The sequence below is a fragment of the Liolophura sinensis genome, chromosome 1 (genome assembly GCF_032854445.1).
Source record: "Liolophura sinensis isolate JHLJ2023 chromosome 1, CUHK_Ljap_v2, whole genome shotgun sequence".
Taxonomy (NCBI): domain Eukaryota; kingdom Metazoa; phylum Mollusca; class Polyplacophora; order Chitonida; family Chitonidae; genus Liolophura; species Liolophura sinensis.
Window position 1 is genome coordinate 43896423 of NC_088295.1, and position 22358 is coordinate 43918780.

Sequence of the window (22358 nt, forward strand, 5' to 3'; positions counted from 1 at the left end):
TCTCCATCACGCAAGTTCTAGCCTTTAAGATAGCCGAAGATGCGTTTTTTGATGATATGTGGTTACTACTCTAGGCGTCTAAGCAAGACATTCGTTTACCAGGTGTCATCCATAATTAACGTTCAGGGCTACAAATGCATGTTAGAAAAGACAGCTGATCTAGGTTTAACTGTTTGTGAGCCTTCGTAATATTTTCGGCTTGCTCTGCCGGCTTTATTTTCCCGATCAAAAAAAAAAAAGGAATGACAGATATTTTATCTCAGTTCCAAAAATAATCAGGTTGTGCCTAACCTTCAAATATGTCCTGTGGTTCTTCAAACTTAAGAAATCTGCAAAAATCAGCATCTGGCCCATTTAGCTCTATGTTATTTGTCTCTGTGAATTGAAAGCGTGGTTGGCTTTTGTTCAGATTAGGATTATTTAGGTCAAGGCCTATTACTGTACCGGTACGTGCGCGACACAGTAATTGTACTAATTACACTCCCAGAAAGCAATATCAGAAGTCCATTAGTGAACTTCTGGTAATATATAGTGTTGCAACAGCTGGAGCGGATTCTCTTTGTTTATATATAATCTCACATATACACAAGTGGTCACATGTAACCTTGTGGTCAACGCATTGTGAAATCTGAACATTGATGTACCGCGCCAGCTGGCTGGATGAGATTACGGCAAGGCACGTGCTTGTTTACCTGTCCTCTGCTTCACGGCCATACGCATGCGCCAGACGTGCCGGTGACGTCAGTCAGACTCGTGTCAGAAGCAGGAAGACAAGTGTGCCAACTGCTGTGAGAGGTTTTTTCGCAGAAAGTGACATTGACAGTTTGGAATATCGCTCACAGTCTCCTTATAATGGCGTCAAAGGCGTTTCTTTTCTCTTGTGTGGCATTTACATTAGTATGCTGTGCTGCTGCACTGGGTAAGATTAATTTGTTCTGCCTGTGCGTGTCACGTTATCAAATTTCCTGATGCATGTATGATGTTGTTGTTGTATAATAGTTACATGTATTATTGTGATAATATATGATTTAATTTTTTTTTGTTTGACTGGTGTTTTAGCCAAACACGAAAATATTTTACCTTTACGATGAAGGCCAGCATTATGGTGGGGGAGGAGACTATTACGACCATCCGCAGGTTTCACACGTACGGTTTAATTATTGCGCCATTATCGTCGTTGTAGTTCAACAAATTAAGTGTCTAGCTTAGCCATAATTAGCGGAGCAATCACTGAAAACGTTGGAAAAGTAAACTGGCAGTTAAATACCTAAAAGGCAAAGCAGTTGTCTTGAAATTAATCTTGTGAAAAATTAAATGAATCTGAATGGATGCATGTGGGTAGAAAATAATGCTTGTAATTATAAGTGAAAGTGATAGGGAAATTTTTGTAAAAACATGCTGACCTTTATTCGAATCACATGATAACCAGCATAATTTCTTTTTTTCCATTTTTTAAAAAATTACATACCCTTTCTTGTGCGTGCAGATTACACTTTTATTCACAAAACTGTAGTTTACTTTGCAGTTTACTGCCTGTCCACACTTAGTACAGTCTTGGCAAACTGTGTAAAGGAAAAGAATTTGTTAATTATGTAGGGGATGTTATTCCATTTGTAGATATGCATAATGATGGTACCTCCAGATTAATGCATAGATTCCAGAATACACACGCGGGCACTACGCACGTGTGGTAGTATATTTTCAGCCCTGTTTTTGCATGACTAAAGCGAGTAAAAGCTAGTAAAGTAACACAACAAATGCCCGTGTGTCTAGGGTCTTGAATAGTAATGGATAGTGAAAACTGAGATCCCACCCTCATCCTGTTGGTAAAATCTGAAGAACTGAAACAACCAGTTGAGTTTCATTGAGCTTTTCAGTCTGTTTAATGCTTCCTAACACAGCTGTCACACTTATCTTATACAGTATGACTGCTGGTATAGTATTGAATTCATGAGGCAAAACATCTGATAAGAGGGCAACAACAACAGGATGTCTCCCACTGTAGCAAAGTTATGATATGCTGTTGCTTCCTAATGTTATCACTACGACCCCATGGTTCCGTTTAACTGAAGGCTGGCCCAGATTGGAAAGAGAGACACTCAAACTCTGATCTGTAGCCCAGCTCTCTATCAGTTCTGTAGACAGATGTCATATACTTTGTGCCTGTCACAATTTCCACACTAGGAGACTCTTCCAAAAGTCAGAGTACCTCTTGAGTAAAGTGTGTACTGATGTCTCTCTTTTGCAGCCTTGTTCACTCCAGTTTCATCACCTCGGTGACCTCTGATCTATGTACTCTTGTTATCATATTATTTTGGACTGTCTTGCCATACCTCTTAATCATATTATAAAAATGGTGGCATGATTTTGTCTGTCAGTCCACTCATCTAGAAGGTTGAGCATTGGGGCTGTTCACAAAATGTTTATAAAATATTTCATGACATATTAAATTTGCATCACATAAATAATTTAATGACTTTTAAGTAGCTTGGAAGTTTATTTGATCTTTATCTAGTCAGTTGTACCCTGAAAGATCTTTCATCATATTATCTTCCAAGGTGTAACGAATACATACAAAGCAGCTTACCCAGCCCCCCTCTCGACACTTTAAAGATGATTCTGTATCATCAGTTTGGGCTGATGTCAAAACTAGTGAAGGAAACCAACTCTGGCAGTCCTATTGATCACCTGAAATGCTCATGTCACGGCACATCTTGCATTGTACGTATGTATTAAAGACCCAGTAAATTGTTCTCTTCTCTGCAATCTAACAGATATAAACAATGGAACATGTGATCAGCTACAGCAGGAGGATTGCTGCAATGAAACGATGTCACAGGAATGTGGCTGGTGCAAGGTAGAGGGAGTACAAGTTGATGGTATGGTTGCTTTTTCTTCACTTGTTATGGTTTGATTAATGGCCTTTAACAGATATGCTACTTCCTCAACCTTTTTGTGTATGAAAGAGCAACTTTCAGTGCAATTTTGTACATTTTTCATTTGGTTTGGGAGACAAAACTACATTGGAATGGTCAATTTCAGAGCTTCACAGTATATTCTGTCTACACATTAATGCAAACACCTTGCAAACATGCAAAAAGGTTGAAGAATTACAGTACATTAAATTCCTGATATTGCAATGTTAACAGAGTGAAGGGGTTTATCACATTTTTATATCACAAAATTTTGGGAATCTGTGCAGCTGGTATATACAAGAATGGAAATTGATCTTGATAAGTGGAGAAAAAGAATATATTATTACGAAATATTTGACGTTTACTATATTTTCCAGTCTGGCACATGTCATGTACCCACTAGGGGAGTTTTGAGTTGGAAGTCTTTTGTCATTGAAGGTGAAAATGGTCCAACTGTATCATGTGAAAAATGTAAGGCTACCTTTGTTGACATTATTTACTGATTACCGTTATCACCCTGTTCCAGAGGCACAAATTACACCTATTTCACCTATTTCACCTATTTAGGAACTTTTCAAGTTTAAAAATGTTACGGCCTCAATTTTCTCCGTTGTTTGTCAGCTCAAAATTGGTTTTGTGAAACTTACGCCCATGTTATAGTAAATGTGATGAAAAATAGTTGCAGAACATTTTTGACAGGTCACATGATACAGGTAGACTTTTTCTACCTTTATTGATAAAAGATTTCCACCTCAAAACTCCTCTATTATATGTATAACCTGTGATTACGAGTTTCAAATTGCACAAGTGTGTGACAGGGTTGGTGGGGTGCTTATTTAACTAACGTGACAGAAGCTCCTCGTGGTTTTACTAAAGGTTTCAGTCAGGAAGTGTAATTGTCGGGCACCTGTCAAAGGGAAGTAAGTTGACATTGGCACGGGCGTTTATCACTCGTGTTTCTTCCTCATCCAAACTTAGCTGCTATTGTATGAGTAATACATACATGTACTTGGGTGTGGTGTTAAACCCCAATCAACTAAGAGAAGTAAAAAAAAAAATCCTTCACAAATATGTGATGTAGGTGAACAAAAGAAGGAGCAATTTGAATTTATTTGAGCATACCACAACAAACATGTAAATAGGAGGTTAATGTATTTGAGGATGGTAAATTTTGATAGCGTCTTATATGGTTTTGTTAGCTTGCCTGTAAGAGGGAACGCAAAGCACGGTTGGTTTATTCATCTCTCATGGTTTGATTTATGGCCATTAGCAATTATGAGTTCACCTGTACAGATGTGCCATGTGTCTCTGGCAAGCTATTGCTATCAAATCTGTTTTTATTTTTTTTTTCTATTTGTGGAATTGTGAAATATCCTATAATTGACTGCATTTTGTGATGAATGGTTTCTGTATAAAATGGAAAGTAAAGTAGAAATTCTGCTTGTCAAAGACCCAGTAATAACTACCTATGAGTTAAAGTGGCAATCACATTTATGCTCAGTTACATGTATATATTGAGATCAGTGTTACGCCTCAAGTAAACAAGCAAATAGACAACATTTGATTTCAAATGTTGTTACAGCTGTACTCAAATGAAAATAAAACAGTTGCCATTTTGATACATACATGTACATGCCTATGAAAAAAAACACATAATGGGCATGGCCTTATGGGCAACCATACATTTAAGTTTCAGGCCATATTCCTATTTTTGACATTTATTTTTCTGCTTTGAACTTAAGACATACATGTAACTATTATTCCCACAGCCACATGTACGCATCACGTCTAATATGAAGGCAATAGTGCTAATGCAATAGATTTGAGCTCCTCTTTGAAGTATATATATGTATGTTCATTGTGACTATGTGGGTCAGGCATTCAAATTCTTCTTACATGTCAAAATATATATATATATATATTGTGTATATATGTAAATGTATATATATGTATATATATATATAATATTGTGTGTAACTGTACAGAATAGATAGTATCCAGAACCTTCACTGACATGTTGATGCAGGTGGTTATATAACCTACATGTTGGCCTGTTAATATGAAGTCATGTTACCTCTTCTTTCAGGATGTTATAATCTGACAGAGAAGAATTGCACAAATGAAAACACATGCAGTGAGTACATGGGACAAATTGCACAGTGTGCAGTTTGTTATTAAAGCCAGTGTTATATGTAATTGATTGTTTCTCGTGACCTTTTCTTTTATCAAAATTCAAAGATGCTACAAGCAATAATTACTTTTGGCAGTTTTTAGACCAAAATAAGATTTTTCATTCTTTTTTCATACAAATAGACATGCTTGACGTGAAACACACTCCAAGTTAATAAAAAACAACAAAGCATGCCATTGATGTGATTTTTAAAAAAATATTTACAGCAGCTGTTTGTTGCAGATAAGGTAAAATATTTTTTCTTCCAAAACTGTCAGTAATGTTTATAGATCCTTAGTTATTGTTCGTGAAGATATATTGATGGAGGATTTTGCAAATATGTTTACAAAGTTTTGTCTGTCCTGTCTGCTTTAAAAGATTTTGGACTTGGTTTCAGTTGCTTCTAGATCTTGTTTCGTGAAGACACGACAAGGTCACATTTAAGTCAGATTTAATATAAGAGATTACTTGAATAAATTATAAAACAGAAGTGAAGCATGTGGTGCACATAGGCAGTGCAACAACGACACAATACTACTGTCAGCATACACTGTCTGGCTATGAAGCAGAGATGTGCTCTATCTATATGGCAAAATGTATATACATCCAGCATATCAAAGACATTAAAGCAACTTAGTCCGTACGTGGGCTCATTGATCGTTGTTTATAGACCTACACTATGACACAAATAGCATCTTCATTGGACACAACAAACACCGCAGCTAACGTAGCCCATACTGTATGCTGTGTATTGGTAGTGTTTTGACTGGCATATTTTTAGCCAGTGATCATGACTCATCAGAGTTCTACTGGACATTCAGGTTGAAAACACTTGGATTAACATCATTTAACTTGTTGTCTGTTTACAACCCTTACAGAGAATTATAGCACAGCGAGTCTGATTCCGTAGCCTTCTAGGAGACCTGACCTGATCGGGTTGTAGAGACCTGAATTTTTCTCAGCTAAACCTTCATGTATCAAGCGCCCCCTGCATTTGTTGGTCATCTTATTAACTGAGGTGACAAACTTATTCTTAAGAGTGTTCTAAATTTGTTCTTGCACTGGATTCTTATAAATTTGGCACATACATGCAAATAAAAAAGGCCTGTGCTAGACCTACTTGGCTTGGATAGGTAAACATTACATCCTATTTATCATATGTTACAGTGGCCTAAATATGGCTATAAGTACAAAAGTGGATGCCGAATCCATTCTCAGCCCCGCCTTTTATGGATCTGTATTTTCCAAATAATAAGGAATAAAAGCAACAAAAATATTATTTTATTGAGATAATCAGGTAATAGTGTACACCAAATATATTGTCAGCAGACATAAAATATGCCCACACACTATACCAGTAAGCTCAACCAAATGGGAAATTTGTAAGGGTAGTAAATAAATGTGCCATCAGAACAGATCCATGCATATATCATGTATTTGTGAGTTCATGGGCTTGATCCCTATTTCCTTCAACCAAAACCAAGACATGGGAACAGTGGGCCATCTAGATGAAATATTTTCTCAAACAAAATATAGAAGGCATACATGTATACAGGTCTAGGTTACAGGCCAAAGTGCATGTGTACCACGTCTGTGGTGAGCAGGATGTGACCTGAATATACAGGTTTATAAACAGTAATCAACTACATATATACACCACGTGATGCGCTTAAGTGTTGTGAAAAAGCCTCTGATATGAGGGATACACATGTATTTTGCAGATAGCTACAGCACACCTCAGCCTCATCGCCAGACAGTTTATGCTGACATAGTATTACGTTGTTGTTGCACTGCCTACATGCCCCATGTGCATCACTTCCGATTTTTAAGTTAGTTTATTAATCCGTTATATTAAAACTGATTTAAATGTGCGAGGGTTTTATGTTTATGAAAGAAGATCTAGAAACAACTGAAACCAATTCAAAATTCATTGGTCTTGTCCTTTAACTTGAACCTGCTTTATCTCAGGGCAACTCATGTCACAGGTTGAAAGAGTTTATTTTCTGTTTCCATGACCTATTTTACAGAGAGCACAGTGACCTGTGATGGACTGAACCTGGTGGATTGCTGTGGCACAGACACCTGTGGATGGTGTGGCAATGCAACAACGAGTAAAAAACCCCTGTTTGAATTTTGGATTTGAGCATTTGTCCAAAGACTTTTTCATGATACATACAACAGTGTCATTACCACTTCCAAGATATTTAGGAAATTTTTGATAAAATGAAGATGAGGGCTACAAATGGCCTAGGCTTGTCAAGAAAAAGTAATTTTGAAAGTGTATGATGAAATAAAACTAAATCAGTTTCTTGTTTAGTAAGTTGATTATTTGGTCTAATATTTCAAAACCTTCTTAAGTTTAATCAGATTTTTTTGAGCTAAATCGAAGCTGTATTTTTTTTTTGACATGTGTATGTTGTGTCTGTAGATGTGTCCAGTTGTTCCACCTTGACAAATGGCTCTTGTCCTCTTGATGTTGCAAATGAGTGTCGTAAGTATAAACATGTGTTGTTCATAAATATCTTGCTATATTTCTCTTAACTCGGTCAAATATTTGATAAAGGTGGATGAAACATTTTGAAACTACAAGTATTGATTAAAATGCATTATACTTGTCCAGATATGGTGAATCGAGTCAGGTAAATCAAGTCAGTCACTGTCAGTTGAGTTTGTCATGTTTTTTTTTTCAAACTGTATTCAGTGGAGATTTGTCAGACAGAAACATTGGCTTAGTTAAGGTGCTGACGAAATGCCGTATAATATAGTGTCGTACCTAATGTAAATCACCAGAAACTATGCTTCATTATTCTTGACCAGCTCCGATAGCTGAGATCCAGGGTCAATCGTGGGTTGTGCCACACCTAAGACCTGAAAAGAGGAAGTTGTAGCTTCTTTGCTTGGCGTTCAGTATTAAGGGGATAGTGCAACGACTGGTTGACCCTTGTCAGTATAATGGCTCAGGTGGGGCTAATTACTTGCCTTTAGCAAGTCGTCTCAGTGATTCAGCACTAGATAAAACAGTGGTGGAAATCCATCCTGCAACAGAGGCACATTACATGCACTCTAAGGACTCCTTCGTCATCATATGACTGCAAAATTGTTAAGTACTGCGTTAAACCCCAAGCACTCACTCACTCATTATCCTTGATTATTCATTATAATTGGTTTTGGCTAGTGTGGTGTTTCATAAAATTGAAGACTACTATTAAGCTCTGGTAGATGTAAGACATATAGGTGCATGAAAATATAAAATTTTTGGGTTGTATTTTTAGGAAATTGTGTGTTGTTGGAATTTATCTTTTCATGCCTTGTGTTACAGCGACTGAAAGCACCTGTAGTAAAGCTGATAACGTTACTCAGTGCTGTGGCCTTGGTTGTGGATGGTGTGGCAAGGATGGCAAATTTAGTAAGTTACACCCATGCAGCTCCACACTACATGACCTAGAATGACCTACAAGTTTTGTCCAAACAAGTGCATTTTTGGAAGAAAATAAATGTCATGAAGTATTAAATTGCTGAAATTTGCATTTTTCCTGTAGGATGTGATTTGGCAAAATGTACAAAGTCTGCAGTCATGGAAATTTTATGTCATTTACTGTATATTATAACTCTTGGGGGTTCATTGTTCTAGCATGATGTTCTACCTGAGAACCTGATGAATTACACCTAAAATGAGTGAAAAGAAGGGTTGATGGCACGGTTCAGTTCAAACAAGCAGGGGCCTCTGTGGCTCAGTCGGTTAGCGTGCTAGCACAGCGAAATAACCCAGGAGCCTCTCACCAATGCGATCGCTGTGAATTCAAGTCCAGCTCATGCTGGCTTCCTCTCCAGGCGTACGTGGGAAGGTCTGCCAGCGGATGGTTCTGGGTTTTCCCCGGGCTGTGCCTGGTTTCCACCCACCATAATCCTGGCTGCCGCCATATAAGCGAAATATTCTTGAGTACGGCATAAAGCACCAATCAAATAAATAAATAAATAAATCATACAAGCAGAGATTCCAAGGAATCCTGCAATTTCATGAAGACATCAACGAGACATGGTGGTTGCTCTCACTTATGTGGCTGAAAGGAGAGATTTTATGATAGCAGGGTCTGTCAGCCCAGCGGCACCGTAAACGGCTCCATAGGCAAGCAGCTGTAAAATCAAGCCTTTTAGCCACGTTAGCTACCCTGTCTCATCTCTCCCTATGTGAACTTGCGAGATTCCTTTAAATGCCAACATGATTTATATTTACTATTCAACTGAAAGGATAAAAATATATATTTATTTTAACTAATTTTATGTTGAAAATGTATTATATTGCTGACCAGTTAATAAGCATTGTATTTTTGGGGCAAAGTGTATCAAGACATTCTTGATTTTATCTCAGACATTGGAAGCACAAAATGCGCTCAAGTTAAGGAGCTACCCTAATTCTTCAACATATTCAACCACCTCTGCAACCAATATTTTGAAACATTCTGAGAGAACTGTGGAGTGTAAGGAATTAATTTGCTTAATATGAAGCTTGCATCTTAAAGGACACACACAAATCAACTTTACCATCATTTTCATAACAATTGTATGGATAAGAAAAGTGGAGTGGTTGAAAGGTTGAAAATTTACAGTAGATTAATTTAGTTTCTAACACAAGTAAGTTATTACCGCCTCATATAAGTGAAATATTCTTGAGTACGGCTTAAAACACCGATGAAATAAAAAAATATATGTAAGTTATCGTGCTGTATCTGTTTTTGTTTAAGGTTGCCATTTTTCGACAAATGCTTCTTGTCCAAGCCCTGGTGATGAAAACCAGTGTCGTAAGTATAAATATTTGTTAATCATAATTTCATACATGTACAACTTAAGATTTCATCATTAAGTTAACTTAATATAAAGTTGGATTAAATATATATTCATCAGGTCTTTTAGATGTACACTTGTAAGTGGTGCAGATACTGTTAGATTGTAGGATAAATCATCTTGAGATCTATAATGTTTATCAATTTTGGCCATAAATATTATGATACATTTCTTGCAAAAGTTAAACTGGTAAATTTACACGTAAAATTGTTGACTAGTGTTGTCGGTAGACATTGGGAAAATTTGTTTCTTGGAAATGTTGGACATTTCCTGGAAATGGTGTTTGGTTGGAAACTATCTTTTCATGCCTTGTGTTACAGCGACTGAAAGCACCTGTAGTAAAGCTGATAACATTAATCAGTGCTGTGGCCTAGATTGTGGATGGTGTAGCAAGGATGGCAAATTTAGTAAGTTACACAATACATATGGATGTGTATGTTTTATTATAAACAGGCTGCAAAATTTCCGAAACAGCTTTGTGCAAATGATGGTACTTGTGACAATTATGTTGGGTGTGCGCTCCATGTGCACGCAGTTTAATCTGGAAGACAATGCAACAATATTTTAAAAACTAGGAATATACATGTTTGTTTCCATAAAAAACACTTCATGTGGCAATTTCAGCAAAATGTGACGTCTTAAAAGAGTGTGGCGTCCTCAGATATGAATTGTGATGCAAAGCTGCTGACGCTTTGACCCTGCAGAATGTCTGGTCTTGTAGAACGAAATTGCAAATACGAAGAATGTCTGTTGGCTATATTTTAGCTTCACTGGCTTTAGACAGGGTGAGAAAGTGAGTTTAAACTATGTGATTGGATTAAAGGAGAACCCTAACACCTTTATTTTCACACTAAATCTTTTCTAGGCACAATATTTTTTGTGCCGAATCCGAATCCATGCATTAGGCCTACAAACTGTGTGTTTTCCTTCAGTTATTGTAGGACTAAATCTATATTTAATTAGCACGCTGAATATCATATTCATGTAAGTAAAATAGCTTTGTAACAAATATTTTGAAAGATACCGGAGTTGTATTAAATCCTGGAAAAGCGTAGCTACTGGACGATATAAAGGCCGATGTTTGCTCACGTACTGGCCACAGTAGATGACGCAAACGTGCTCTCCTCTGGTTTGTCTGACATGAATTGGACATCCATGAATTTGGTGCGGTTTTGCAGTCCACAGATTATAATTTTTTACGAGTCGAGTGGTGGTCCTACCAGCTGCGACACTCCATGCATTCGGGCCAGCTGATTGTGAGTTGCATAGACGAGAACAATCTGTCGCTCAAACACTGGTGGAAGTAACAATCAAGTTAATCTTTTATGTTTTAAAAAAGTATCGGCAGCAAAAATAAATTAAGTTTGAATTATATTGAATGGAAACAGCCATTTGTAACAATGCCAGTTATAATTAAAATTTTGTCTACGTTCAGGTTACGAGCCTGAAGGTTTGCCCTGCTGTGAGGTATCATGCGCGCAAGGTGTGTGGTATGCCATGCTGTGAAGTATGTCCTGCTATGAGGTATCATGCGTGCAAGGTGTGTGGTATGCCATGCTGTGAGGCATGCCCTGCTGTGAGGTATCATGCGCGCGAGGTGTGTGGTATACCCTGCTGTGAAATATGCCCTGCTGTGAGGTATGCCCTGCTATGAGGTATCATGCGCGCGAGGTGTGTGGTATGCCATGCTGTGAGGTATGCCATCCTGTGAATAATAATTTATTTTTATTTGGCTGGTTTTTAATGAATTTGTATACATTTTTTTCAGATTGCCATACTTTGTTTGATGAGACCTGCAAAGCTGTGGATGCAAACCATTGTACTGCTGGTGAGTGTATCTGTCAATATAGCATCAATATATAATATGTCTATTGAGACTGACATTTTGGTTGGGAACTGTTTCGGTTAAAAAACCATAACTTTCTTTCAAGCTGACATTTGTTATGCATTTTTGATTAAATATGCTTAATGTAACCGTACATGGTCATATCCTTTGGTTTTCTTTATTGTCATGATTAACTGGATAGTGAAAATTGTATCATTTGGGATCCCAAATTTCTGGCCATCCAAACCAGTTGGACAGGCCTAACAGTGCCCAACATTAGGGCCTGCTAGCTACACCAAAAGTTCCACCCTCCCCAACAAATGCCCCCCCCCCCCACCTCCCCCTTCCCCAACCTATTGTTTAATCTCTTGAACCTTATTAGTGTTTCCCCATTGCCACCTTGCTTCCATTTCAGGTAACACAACTGACACGTGTAAGGCAGATAACTCGTCCGTGTGCTGTGAACAAAAGGGCTGCGGCTGGTGTGGCAGTGGTGACACTATCGGTAGGACCAGCATCTTAAAGCCACTTTCACAAAGAGTGATTGGTCGTATCAACTGATCAGATTTGATTACTGTAAATCTTCAACTTTTTCAACCACTAAATCCATTTCTTCCGGAGGGATTTATGCATATAATTATTATGAAAATGATGCTGAAAATGATTTGTTTTTTGTCATTGAAAATTTAAGTTCCATAAAACTGTGTAAACTATTTCTTTACACCCCATAGTTGTTTCAAAATATTGGTTGCAGAGATTGTTGAAAAGGTTGAAGAATTAGGGCAGTAGAATTCAGGACAAAAAACAGTATTAAACACAAATATTATTTCATATAATTTGTATAGAATGAGATAGGGCTTTAATATGAGATCAGTTTTTTCGTGTTTTTGTCTGACTACTCAAATTTATTGAGTCCATATGACAAATTGAACAATGTGAATGTGGCTTTACATGTACTAATCGCTTGGCTTAGACCTGGCTCCACTTTTACAAATCATTGCAAATCAGTGCTTCATAACTTTTCTTCCCTATTGTCTTGCATCTTGCAATTGACCAAGGATTTATGAAGTTTTGTTTAAGTAGCCTCTTTTGGCAAAAGGTAGTTACTTCCACTTGGTTCTGAACTCATCTGAATAGTGCCCTTTTTCCAGCACCCCCATAACTAAATCCCTTGTGTTGCCCTTGTGATTTTAACCATTATGATACGTTTAAACTGTATTTGCAGCATATTGATCCTAATAAGGCATGCTCTATCATGTTTTATTCCTTACCCAACATAGTTGATGGAGGAGATGTAGCATTTCTGTTTTTTCATATGCCTGGTTAAACTTTTTTCTTATAGTGCTGTTATACCACAGTCTACTGGCCTAACCTTTGTCGAACTGATATTGTGAATTCAACAGTTTTAGTGCATATCTGTTAACTTAGCAAGGAATTTTATTGAATTATGATAATGGGCATTAATATTTTTTGATGTGAAGGTGGAATTAATCTCAGATTTTGTACTGACATCATCAAAGGAGGTTACATTACAAATGCATAAATTTTGATGCATACATTTAACATGCTACCGTAGTTTATTAACCTTTTCGACCAGCTGAGCAGAACTCGTGGCCGGAATGCTCGACGGAAAGTGAACAAAACAGGGTCGGGCTGTACAAGAATCTGATGGTTCTCACCCATATGACTACAGACAATATAGAAAGTCGGCACGTGTTAACTGATCAGAGATGTGCGTGGATACACTCTCGCCAGTGAAAGGGCGGTGTAGGCTTTGAGCGGTCAGTTAGAGTCACATGCAAGGCAAAAATGTAGGCCTTTTGCTCAGGTGATTTCCCGAGCCACATTGTCTTTTGCATATTATCATTTGTTCGCTACAGGATGTGAATCTGTTTAATTACACAACTTAAGTTATTATATAAGTTCATCTGTAAAAGTTTGTAAAGCTAACCAACAACACACATGCAGGTTACTGAGACACTAAATTTCTTCTCAGACCTCGGTCTTTAATAACACGTGAGGATGATTAGTTATCTGTTGCATGTAGTCTGATTGACCCACCATAATCGGTCCAACTCATGGTCTGGCACTCATCTGGGGCTTGAAGCCTGCTGGTCAAAAAGGTCAACGAATATGGTCCAATCATGTTATTACTGGTTTTTTGACACACGAGTAGGATAGTAATTTACCTTACTGAGCAGTGGAAGAAAATTATCGGCTTATTCATTTGGCTAGTTTAAGGTGAGATTTATTGAGTGATTTCCCCTTCAATTTTGGGGTGTGCTCTATTTATATAAGAATGTCATGCCTCTTATGAGCGACAAACAACGGGATAGGGAGTTTGCTTTGCCTACTCATACTGTGTTGGTTCAATTCAATACAACATTGTCCTGCTGTGTTGTAGAGGGTTGCGCATTGTGTGGAAAAGACAACATCTTCAGTATATACATTTACTTTTCTAAAGTTGATTTTGTTCAAGCAAAGAATTAAACTAGCATGAGACGCATTTTTATGTAAAAAGTAGGTTATACATTTATATTAGTATGTGTTGTCAGTATTTGTTAGCCAGTACTTTATCTTACAGATTAACGTTAAAATTTGCAAAGGTTTGTTGAAGTTGTATGATTGAAGTTCTATGAAGCTATTTTTTTGTTTCAGGTTGTTTCAATGCGACCAGTACAAATTGTACCGGTGAAGGAATTGTAAACTCGTGTGGTAAGTAGAATGAGAAGTACAGTTTTAAAAAAAAACTGTCACATTTCACACAAGCTTTGTTTTTGAATGTTTATAGTTGTCAAGAAGGAAATCAACTGTTGTTTATGTTGACATGTAGTTAGGACTGTAAGGTTTTTATTTTTCCAATAGGTACTGAGATGCTTGATACTTTGTGTTGTCATTTCATTACAACTGCGCGTATCCAAACAAAGGCTCTGCCACATGTGTGTATCATATCAATGTTACAGTTAGAGGCAGGAATGAGGTATGGAAAAGATTTGCTACAATATTAGGCTGAAGTATAAATATGGGGAAATGTTGCTACAATTTGACGCAGGAGTTTAAAAATAGGAAACGTTTACCACAACATCAGACACCATCTGGCTGTTGTTGTAGTAATGTTGAAAGTGAAAGTGTAAGGCCTATCGCTGATAAGCAGAAAAGCTTGGAAATAAATATACATGGAAAGATATTTAGTAAATTTGTCTCTTCTTCTGCTTCTTTTTAGTCAGTACATGTGAAAATATGACTGAAGTCCAGTGCTGTAGGCATTCAGATATATGTGGATGGTGTGGGGAAACTGAACAAAGTAAGTGTGTGATATATGGACCTAATGCAGGCAGTGCACTTGTCAATAATTTCCTAAGTACTGGTAGAAAATAAGGTCGTATTTTTTGTTTGCAAGCTGTTTCCTTGTTCATCCATGCTATTGTCCAACTATGGTTAATTGGAAAAGAAAAAGTTTGTTGCGTGTGATTGGAGGTTTTAAAGTGACTTAAATTAAATACAGTCAAAAAGCTTAATTTTTACAATATCTGTACCTGTTCTTAAGCCTTGGCCTTTGACTGGCCCTTGTGATGACTAAACATGGCTGGCTTTGCAAAATAGCTGTTAGCTCAGAGATAGATCATGAAGAAGGCCTTCAGTGACAGCTACTGGAATTTGTTTTTGTCAAAGATATTCTCTATTTAGGTCCAGTTAATTGGTGAAATATCAAAGTAAGTTGTTATTAAAGTAAAGGTAACAGTGTGTTTTCCAATCCATGAAGATGCAGTTTCTCAGAGATCAAGATGCACTCAGTACTGAAAATTAACTGTAACTGTGATGTTTCGCAGCCCGTGTTTGGCAATTAGGCCTCTTGTTAAATGAATGGGCCATGTTAAGGGGTAGAATGTCAAAAAATTTGACCAACTCACTGATTGACCTGTCAGCTGGCATACCAAGCCACTTATAGAGCTAGTTGTCACAGCTAACAATAACTTCTCTGCTGTTTTATGAAAAAGGTAATAACTGTTTGACAGTGGTTTGCTGCCCTTGCTTTATACTAGCAAAGAAAAATGAAACGTCTCACCAATTCAGTCGCAGTGGTGGCACATGGGAAGATCTGTTGGCAACCCGTGGGTGGTAGTGGGTTTCATCACACCATAATGCTGCCGTTGTATAAATATAGTATTCTTGAGTATGGCATGAAACGCCAGTGAAATAACTAAATGAATATAACAATATGTCATGTATTATGTTGCCAGACTGCTATAACAGAACAGGGACAGAGTGTACTAAGGAAGGGGCAAAAAATCTTTGTCGTAAGTACATGCAAATTTAGCAGTATATCTGTTGAAGTTAAAGTGTATATGCAGTGATAATTTCTGTATTAGTTGTGATACATTGTGTGCATTTCTTCATGTAAACATTTGTGTGACAGCTAATGGCCAACATCTAGACCGTTCTTGTGTTTTTGAGAAACTGAATTGTCATGCAGTGAACTGCTATAATTGTGGTGCAGCGAACGACAATCAGTCTGGTGCAGTAAATGACAATTACTGTGTCTTAGCTAATTCAAAACAACATACTTATCAACAATCAAACTGTTGATGAAGACCTGTGTTTATTTGTTCACTGATATCCACTTTGACCCTTGAGATGATGTGTTCCTCCAGCCCTGCTCCTAAGGCATGGCTTGGTGGCAGTTGTACTTAAGTAGTCTCTGAATCAAAATAACATACTAATTAAATAAACCACACTAATTTCATGGATGTTCTCATCAACTATTTACCCAGGTGTACTGTGAGTTCAGCAGTTTTATCACCGGTAGTTCATGAAAAATTTCACGAGATCATAGGTGATCATAATATGTAATGGAAAAAGAATCATTGAATTAAGCGGCTAACGTAACAAAGCAGCTCTGTATTCGATTTTATGAAGACCCTGTGTTTGAATATCATTTTTCAACTTCCTACAGTTACCACGACGCCAGCACCAACAACAACAACAACAGCCGCAACAACAACAGCCGCAACAACAACAACAACAGCAGCACCCACTGCAGCACCAGTAGGGCAGCACTTTGATGCAGCTTCGTTCATCGGAGGAATTGCTCTCACTGTTGGCATTTTCGGTATTGCTGTCTTTGGATACAAGTATTATTCAGCGAAAAAAGATGCGAATTACCACACCTTGTAGACAGACCTAAACTGAAACTAAATCTAGCATTCAGCTAATCATACTATCCTAATAGAGGTTACCAGTATTCAACTTGGCCTATCATAACCACTTAGTAATCCATAGAACAGAGACCAAAAACCTTTTAATTTAAGTTGTTAAAGGGTCTTCAAGTAATATTAACACAAACAGATGTGTGTCTTGTATAATACTACCCAGTATAGGCCTACAAGTGTGAAATTGTTACAGTTTCTGAAATGCCTTTGCAAGAAACGTCTTTATATTTTGTGGTAGATATTAATGTTGTATGGATAAAAGTTAAGTATACCTTTATCTATTGACATTAAATATATATGCAGTTGATCATACATACCTAAATCATTTGTCTGCATAAAAGTCAAAGCTTTGTCATTTAAATACTACAGCAGTTGGTACACATGTACTGGCCAGGCTGCATTGGCTGACTATTTCTAAATCTTGCTATATTCTGCACAGGCCATTCTTAGCCCAAGCATATTTGGCCTAAGCCATCCTACATCAAGACATGTAGTGGCAAGCACAGACGTTTTACGAAGTTTTTTTCTCCACCATCCTTTAAAGACGTTTGAGTTTATCCTTAAAGGACAACTTTAGTAGGCCTCTAGACCTCTTGAGGTGATACAAAATTCTGCACGCAAGGGGGGAGTTTCCTCAGAACAAATGAAACCATTTGTCAATCTGTCCAAGTAGTAAGTTTTATGACAAAGATTTGTCATAGTGTTATCGTGTTAACTGCCGGTAAAATGGTTTTCTACAATTTTACCCGTTTACATGAATTGTATTGTGTCAAAACTGTTGGAAGTTTACTTTTAGCAGGTGTGATGTAAATTTTTGTCATGGCCTTAACGATGCCTTTAATCAGGTGGAATTTGTGGTTGCGCAAGTCTGTTGGGTACAGCTCACAGAGCTTACGAGAAGTATATTTCATGTAATGCAACATCTCGCTTCTCAACGTGAATTTAATTCAAAACGATCGGACTGACGCATGAGCACGAGTCTGTCCAATAGTGGGATTTTGCCTTACATGTCTGATACGCCGCTCATGATCAGCGGTAGCTCAGTAGTGTTAGTACGGTTTGTCATTTTCCTATCAGTGTTCAGTAGGGTGCATGATATGGCTGTTGCTGAGAAAAAGGCGTTAATGTGTAAAGAGCGGTAAAGGAAATACCCGTCTGTAACATCTGTATGAAGTATACGTACAGATTTTTGTGCGACATTTCAATTGAGAATGATTTTTGCAAGAGTTCAACTTAAATACCACCTGCTTTTATGCCGCTCCAGAAAAAAAGTCTTACAAAGTGGTATATTTTTTTTGCTAGCGAGTGTATTTTAATAACAATGTTTTGCATGTTAAGATTGCTGATATTTTAAGGAATGCAATTTGAATACAGGCTTTTGTAATAGATTAGAAAATAAGCTGTTTTTCAGCATAAACACTTTGATAATGTTGGAACATTTACTGATCAAATATTAGGTATACTCAAGTTTTTTCCACAACTTGTTGATATTGTCTCCTGTTTCAAACAGGATAATTCACTCAACGATGGCCCCCATCGAATAAGTGAAATATTCTTGAGTATGGCGTAAAACAACAATAAAATAAATAATTCACTGAACAATGACACCTATTACTCCGAGTTTCATGTGTAACAAAAAAATGTTTTAATCTGTGTTTTAGAGCTTGGCAGAATGAAAATTTTGAAGCAGGGAATAATCAGGTTTGGTTTTAGGAGATGACATTTATGGAGCTATTATTATCATGCGCTTTGTATTGTTTGATTGTAAAGACCGTGAGTACATAATATAGAGGATGTACTTTTCCATAGTAGTTACAATCTGCTTAGCCTATGATCGTTTTGTGGAACAGGGCCCACCTCATATCTCCACATTTAACATTTGGAAACTTTTTAACCGCCTTTTTGTTCTAGTACATCTGAGAATTTGTCTTCCATTTTTTTTTTTTCAATACGTGTGAATAATCCCAATATATGTTCAAATTGTTGTTGACAAAAAAAAAATTTTTTTTGTTTTGTTTTGAGTGTATGGTAAACAGCATGACATGAAGTCTTAAAGAATTGGAGGACTTTATAAATGTTGAAAAAAAAATTATTTGGGCTTGGACTTTTAGCAAGAAGTAAAAACATTACTTTCATTATATGTGTGATTATATGTGCCCAGAAAGTGAGTTTCCATGGAAATAGTGTTGTGGCGTCTTCACATTTTTAAGCTCTTTCTGATTATTTGAAGACCGTTATGTGTACATATAATATATATATATGTATTCTTTGTTTGTAAATGGAGAGAAAAAAATGAATGCCGTGCCACAGGAAGGTCCTTCAAGAACAATGGAAAGAAAAGAGATTATATATATATCTGCATATGTAAGCTGAAACTAGGTGCCTGAAATGTTTAAGAACACACCAGTGGAGAAAGTAGCAAGACCATATTTATATGTTATATAACACTGGACTCCTCGGTGAACTGACCCTGGTCCCACTGGATTATATAACATGCACACTATGGGTCTTGCTACTTTCTCCTGATGGATGTTTTCAAAAATGACGGGTACCTATTTTCAGTCTCGTGTATATTAGTCAGTATTGTACATATGTATGTTGATCATCATCTTGTTTTTGTGCTGTGATGTTTTATCACCAGAAGGAGATCAAACCCATCTTAAGATGGAAAAAAAAAATTGTACAGTGTTTAGCATTGATATTGGTGGCTGGATCTTAGTGGTTATGGGTTTTCCAAGTTGAGTTCTTTCTCGTTGTTTTATAATGTTGACTGCTTGTTGATTAAATTGTGTTTATATGATGAAGATGTACAAGTGCTGAGCCACAGCAAACATGTTAGCATTGTTTTTTACCAAGCCAGAGACAATGGCATTTAATAGTTACATGCAGTGAGTATGTTTTGAGAAAGTACATGTAGTATTTTGTAGTTCAGCCAGTTTATAGCGGTCCAATTACCTTTTGGGGAGTATATTGTGGGGTTTTTTGTTTTGTTTTGTTTTTTTCATATTAGGTACTGTAAATTGCTATTTTTTTTTTTCTTTTAACTTTACTTATCATTCCTATGTTAATCAGAAGTGCTTTGAAAGGTCTTCCCGTGATATTTAGTTTTATATTACCAGTAAATGTACGCTTTATTCCTGGTTTCAGTACGGTAAATGACCTAAAGTTTCGCCCTGGGACTGGGAAAGTGTATCCCAGGATTCATTGTGTTAGTTGTGGCTGTTACTGACTGAGTTCAGCAGGAGAGCATCAGTGGGGGGGGGGGGGTCAGGGGATTATATGGACAGTTCAAGAATGTAATAAACAAGGGCACGCATCACTGAGCAGTTAGTCTTTGCTCTTACCACCTACAGTTTGTTTTCCTCAATTTTAATCATAAGAGATTTTAGTACATGCACTTCACAACAGTTTGATTATGATTGTCAAGTTTTGTTACCATTATTTTGTGATAAATGGGAATTTGGGAGAAAACTCTTAGTGTTGAGATTAAGCATGACTACCTCACACATATGGGGTGTCATGTCAAGTATCCGTTTTTAAACTGCAGGGCTTTCCGTATACAGAGCTGTAGCAGAATTTAGCATTCGTAGAATTAATATATTCAAACTAGGCTTACCAGCAGACAAGATGAAGACGTGAAATTGTGATCAAAGTGACACCTACACTCGTGCGTTTATACCACTGCAGCTAAACATTTCTTGTTCATTCTGACATAATTTGAAAGACTCAACTTCCACCCATATTTCGTAAATATAAATACATTTGTACACAAATTCGTTCCATAATGAGGCCTCTGACTCTCAGCAGGCAAACGTTCACCAGACAACCGTTCACCAGACAACAGATAGTGTGAGGTGACTTCCATGTAGGCCCAACCCGAATAATGGGTTCGTCTAAAGTGTACATTTTGCATGTACATTCCTTGTTGGTTTGGTCATGCTTTGGAACAGTGTTAGAATTTAAAAGTTTGTAATACACATCGCCTGTCTTAATACTTTCTTCAGTTTCATTCATGGGTATATTTAGAGATGTACATGTAGGCCAACGAGTCCGATGACCTGCACACCTCACTGTCAGTGACTTGACCCCATGCGGTGAGGATTAGCAGCCAGAGCTGCCAAGTGCTGTGCAGCACAACAAAACGGACAGGGGGATAATCATTCTCTTCTGTCATCTTGCCGCCAACTCAGACTGTGCACAAGTACACGACAGTAACTCACGTGCGAAACTTTAAGGTCATTTAGTGTAGTCGAAAATGTACATGTGTGTGCAACAGTTCTTGTTCAGGGAGTGTGATATCTCAACCTTTAAAACTCAACACATCAGCATTTAATGTCTTGCAAACCTCTCTGGACAAGTTTCACACAATCTTGACGTGAGAAAATTGCACTATATTTTTTTATACGTTACCATTCCATTGTTAAAAGTTTAAATTCTATGGTTAGACTGATTTTGTTGTGGATGGCTCTTTGAAGACTGGAGGAAATCAACATAAAAGTGATGAGTTTCATGTTGCTGGTCATTTCAGAAGCAACGTGGTTTGATTTTGTTGTGGAAGACTTACCGAAGATAGGAGGGCATGAACTTGGGTGTAAATCACTTAAAGTAGCGTGCCATTCATAGCGGGGTAAAGAAAACTACACCACAGGTTTTCTGAATTTAAAAGTTGATGGAAAACCGATTTATGTTAGTCTTACGACATTTGTAGTGTAGCTCAAATAACACTTTTGAGTAAAACTAACGCTACGCTTACATGTACATGGAGTGAATTTAAAATGAGTATTGAGCGTCTAATTTATACACTCAATAGTAGAGCAGAAGCTTAGTAGTGTTAGAACTTATCTTCAACAGAAGATTGAGTGTATTAACTTCAAATGAAATGGCAATTTAACAGTATCCTTAAAACTTTGTTTTCTTTTGTTACCTCTGTCTCTTCATATATGCATTTGTACAATCAAATTGTGAAGGTCTTTAGCTAAGGTGCCAGATCTTTTGTATTATGTATTTTATGGCTTTCACTTCTGAATACTTTACCATTCTCCACACATTTTTCTTGTAGTTCCTTGTTTATGGTCAGATACTACCTGAACTAGAAAATAACTAGAATTTCTGGTTTCAAATATCAGATAGGATGTCTTGGCAAAATAAGTAAAGAAACAAAATAACAAAAACTGTAACTGATTGAGTTTTTCCTTTCACAAAACTTGAAGTTCATCTAACCTCAAACAATACAGGATGTAACGGTTTTATACATTTTATGCAAGTCTGGATTTTGAACCCAATAGTTCATTACATAAAGTGACCTTGAGGAACACTGGTTACAGATCTGGTCAGTTGGTCCATGTTCCACAAAATGATCATATGCAAAGGTAATTGCAACTACCATGGCAACACGT

At 37.1% G+C, this 22358-nt stretch overlaps 1 protein-coding gene across 1 annotated transcript; it reads left to right on the plus strand.

Moving 5' to 3' along the window:
- The first annotated feature begins 746 nt into the window (after positions 1-746).
- Positions 747-20224, plus strand: LOC135471269 (uncharacterized). Its single transcript, XM_064750435.1, has 14 exons — positions 747-919; positions 2775-2879; positions 5002-5049; positions 7113-7196; positions 7514-7576; positions 8405-8491; positions 9828-9884; positions 10248-10334; positions 11696-11755; positions 12168-12257; positions 14411-14467; positions 14976-15056; positions 15994-16050; positions 16707-20224. Exons 1-14 carry the CDS (start codon positions 853-855, stop codon positions 16925-16927), a joined length of 1164 nt encoding a protein of 387 aa, XP_064606505.1. The 5' UTR covers positions 747-852; the 3' UTR covers positions 16928-20224.
- The last annotated feature ends 2134 nt before the right edge of the window (positions 20225-22358 follow it).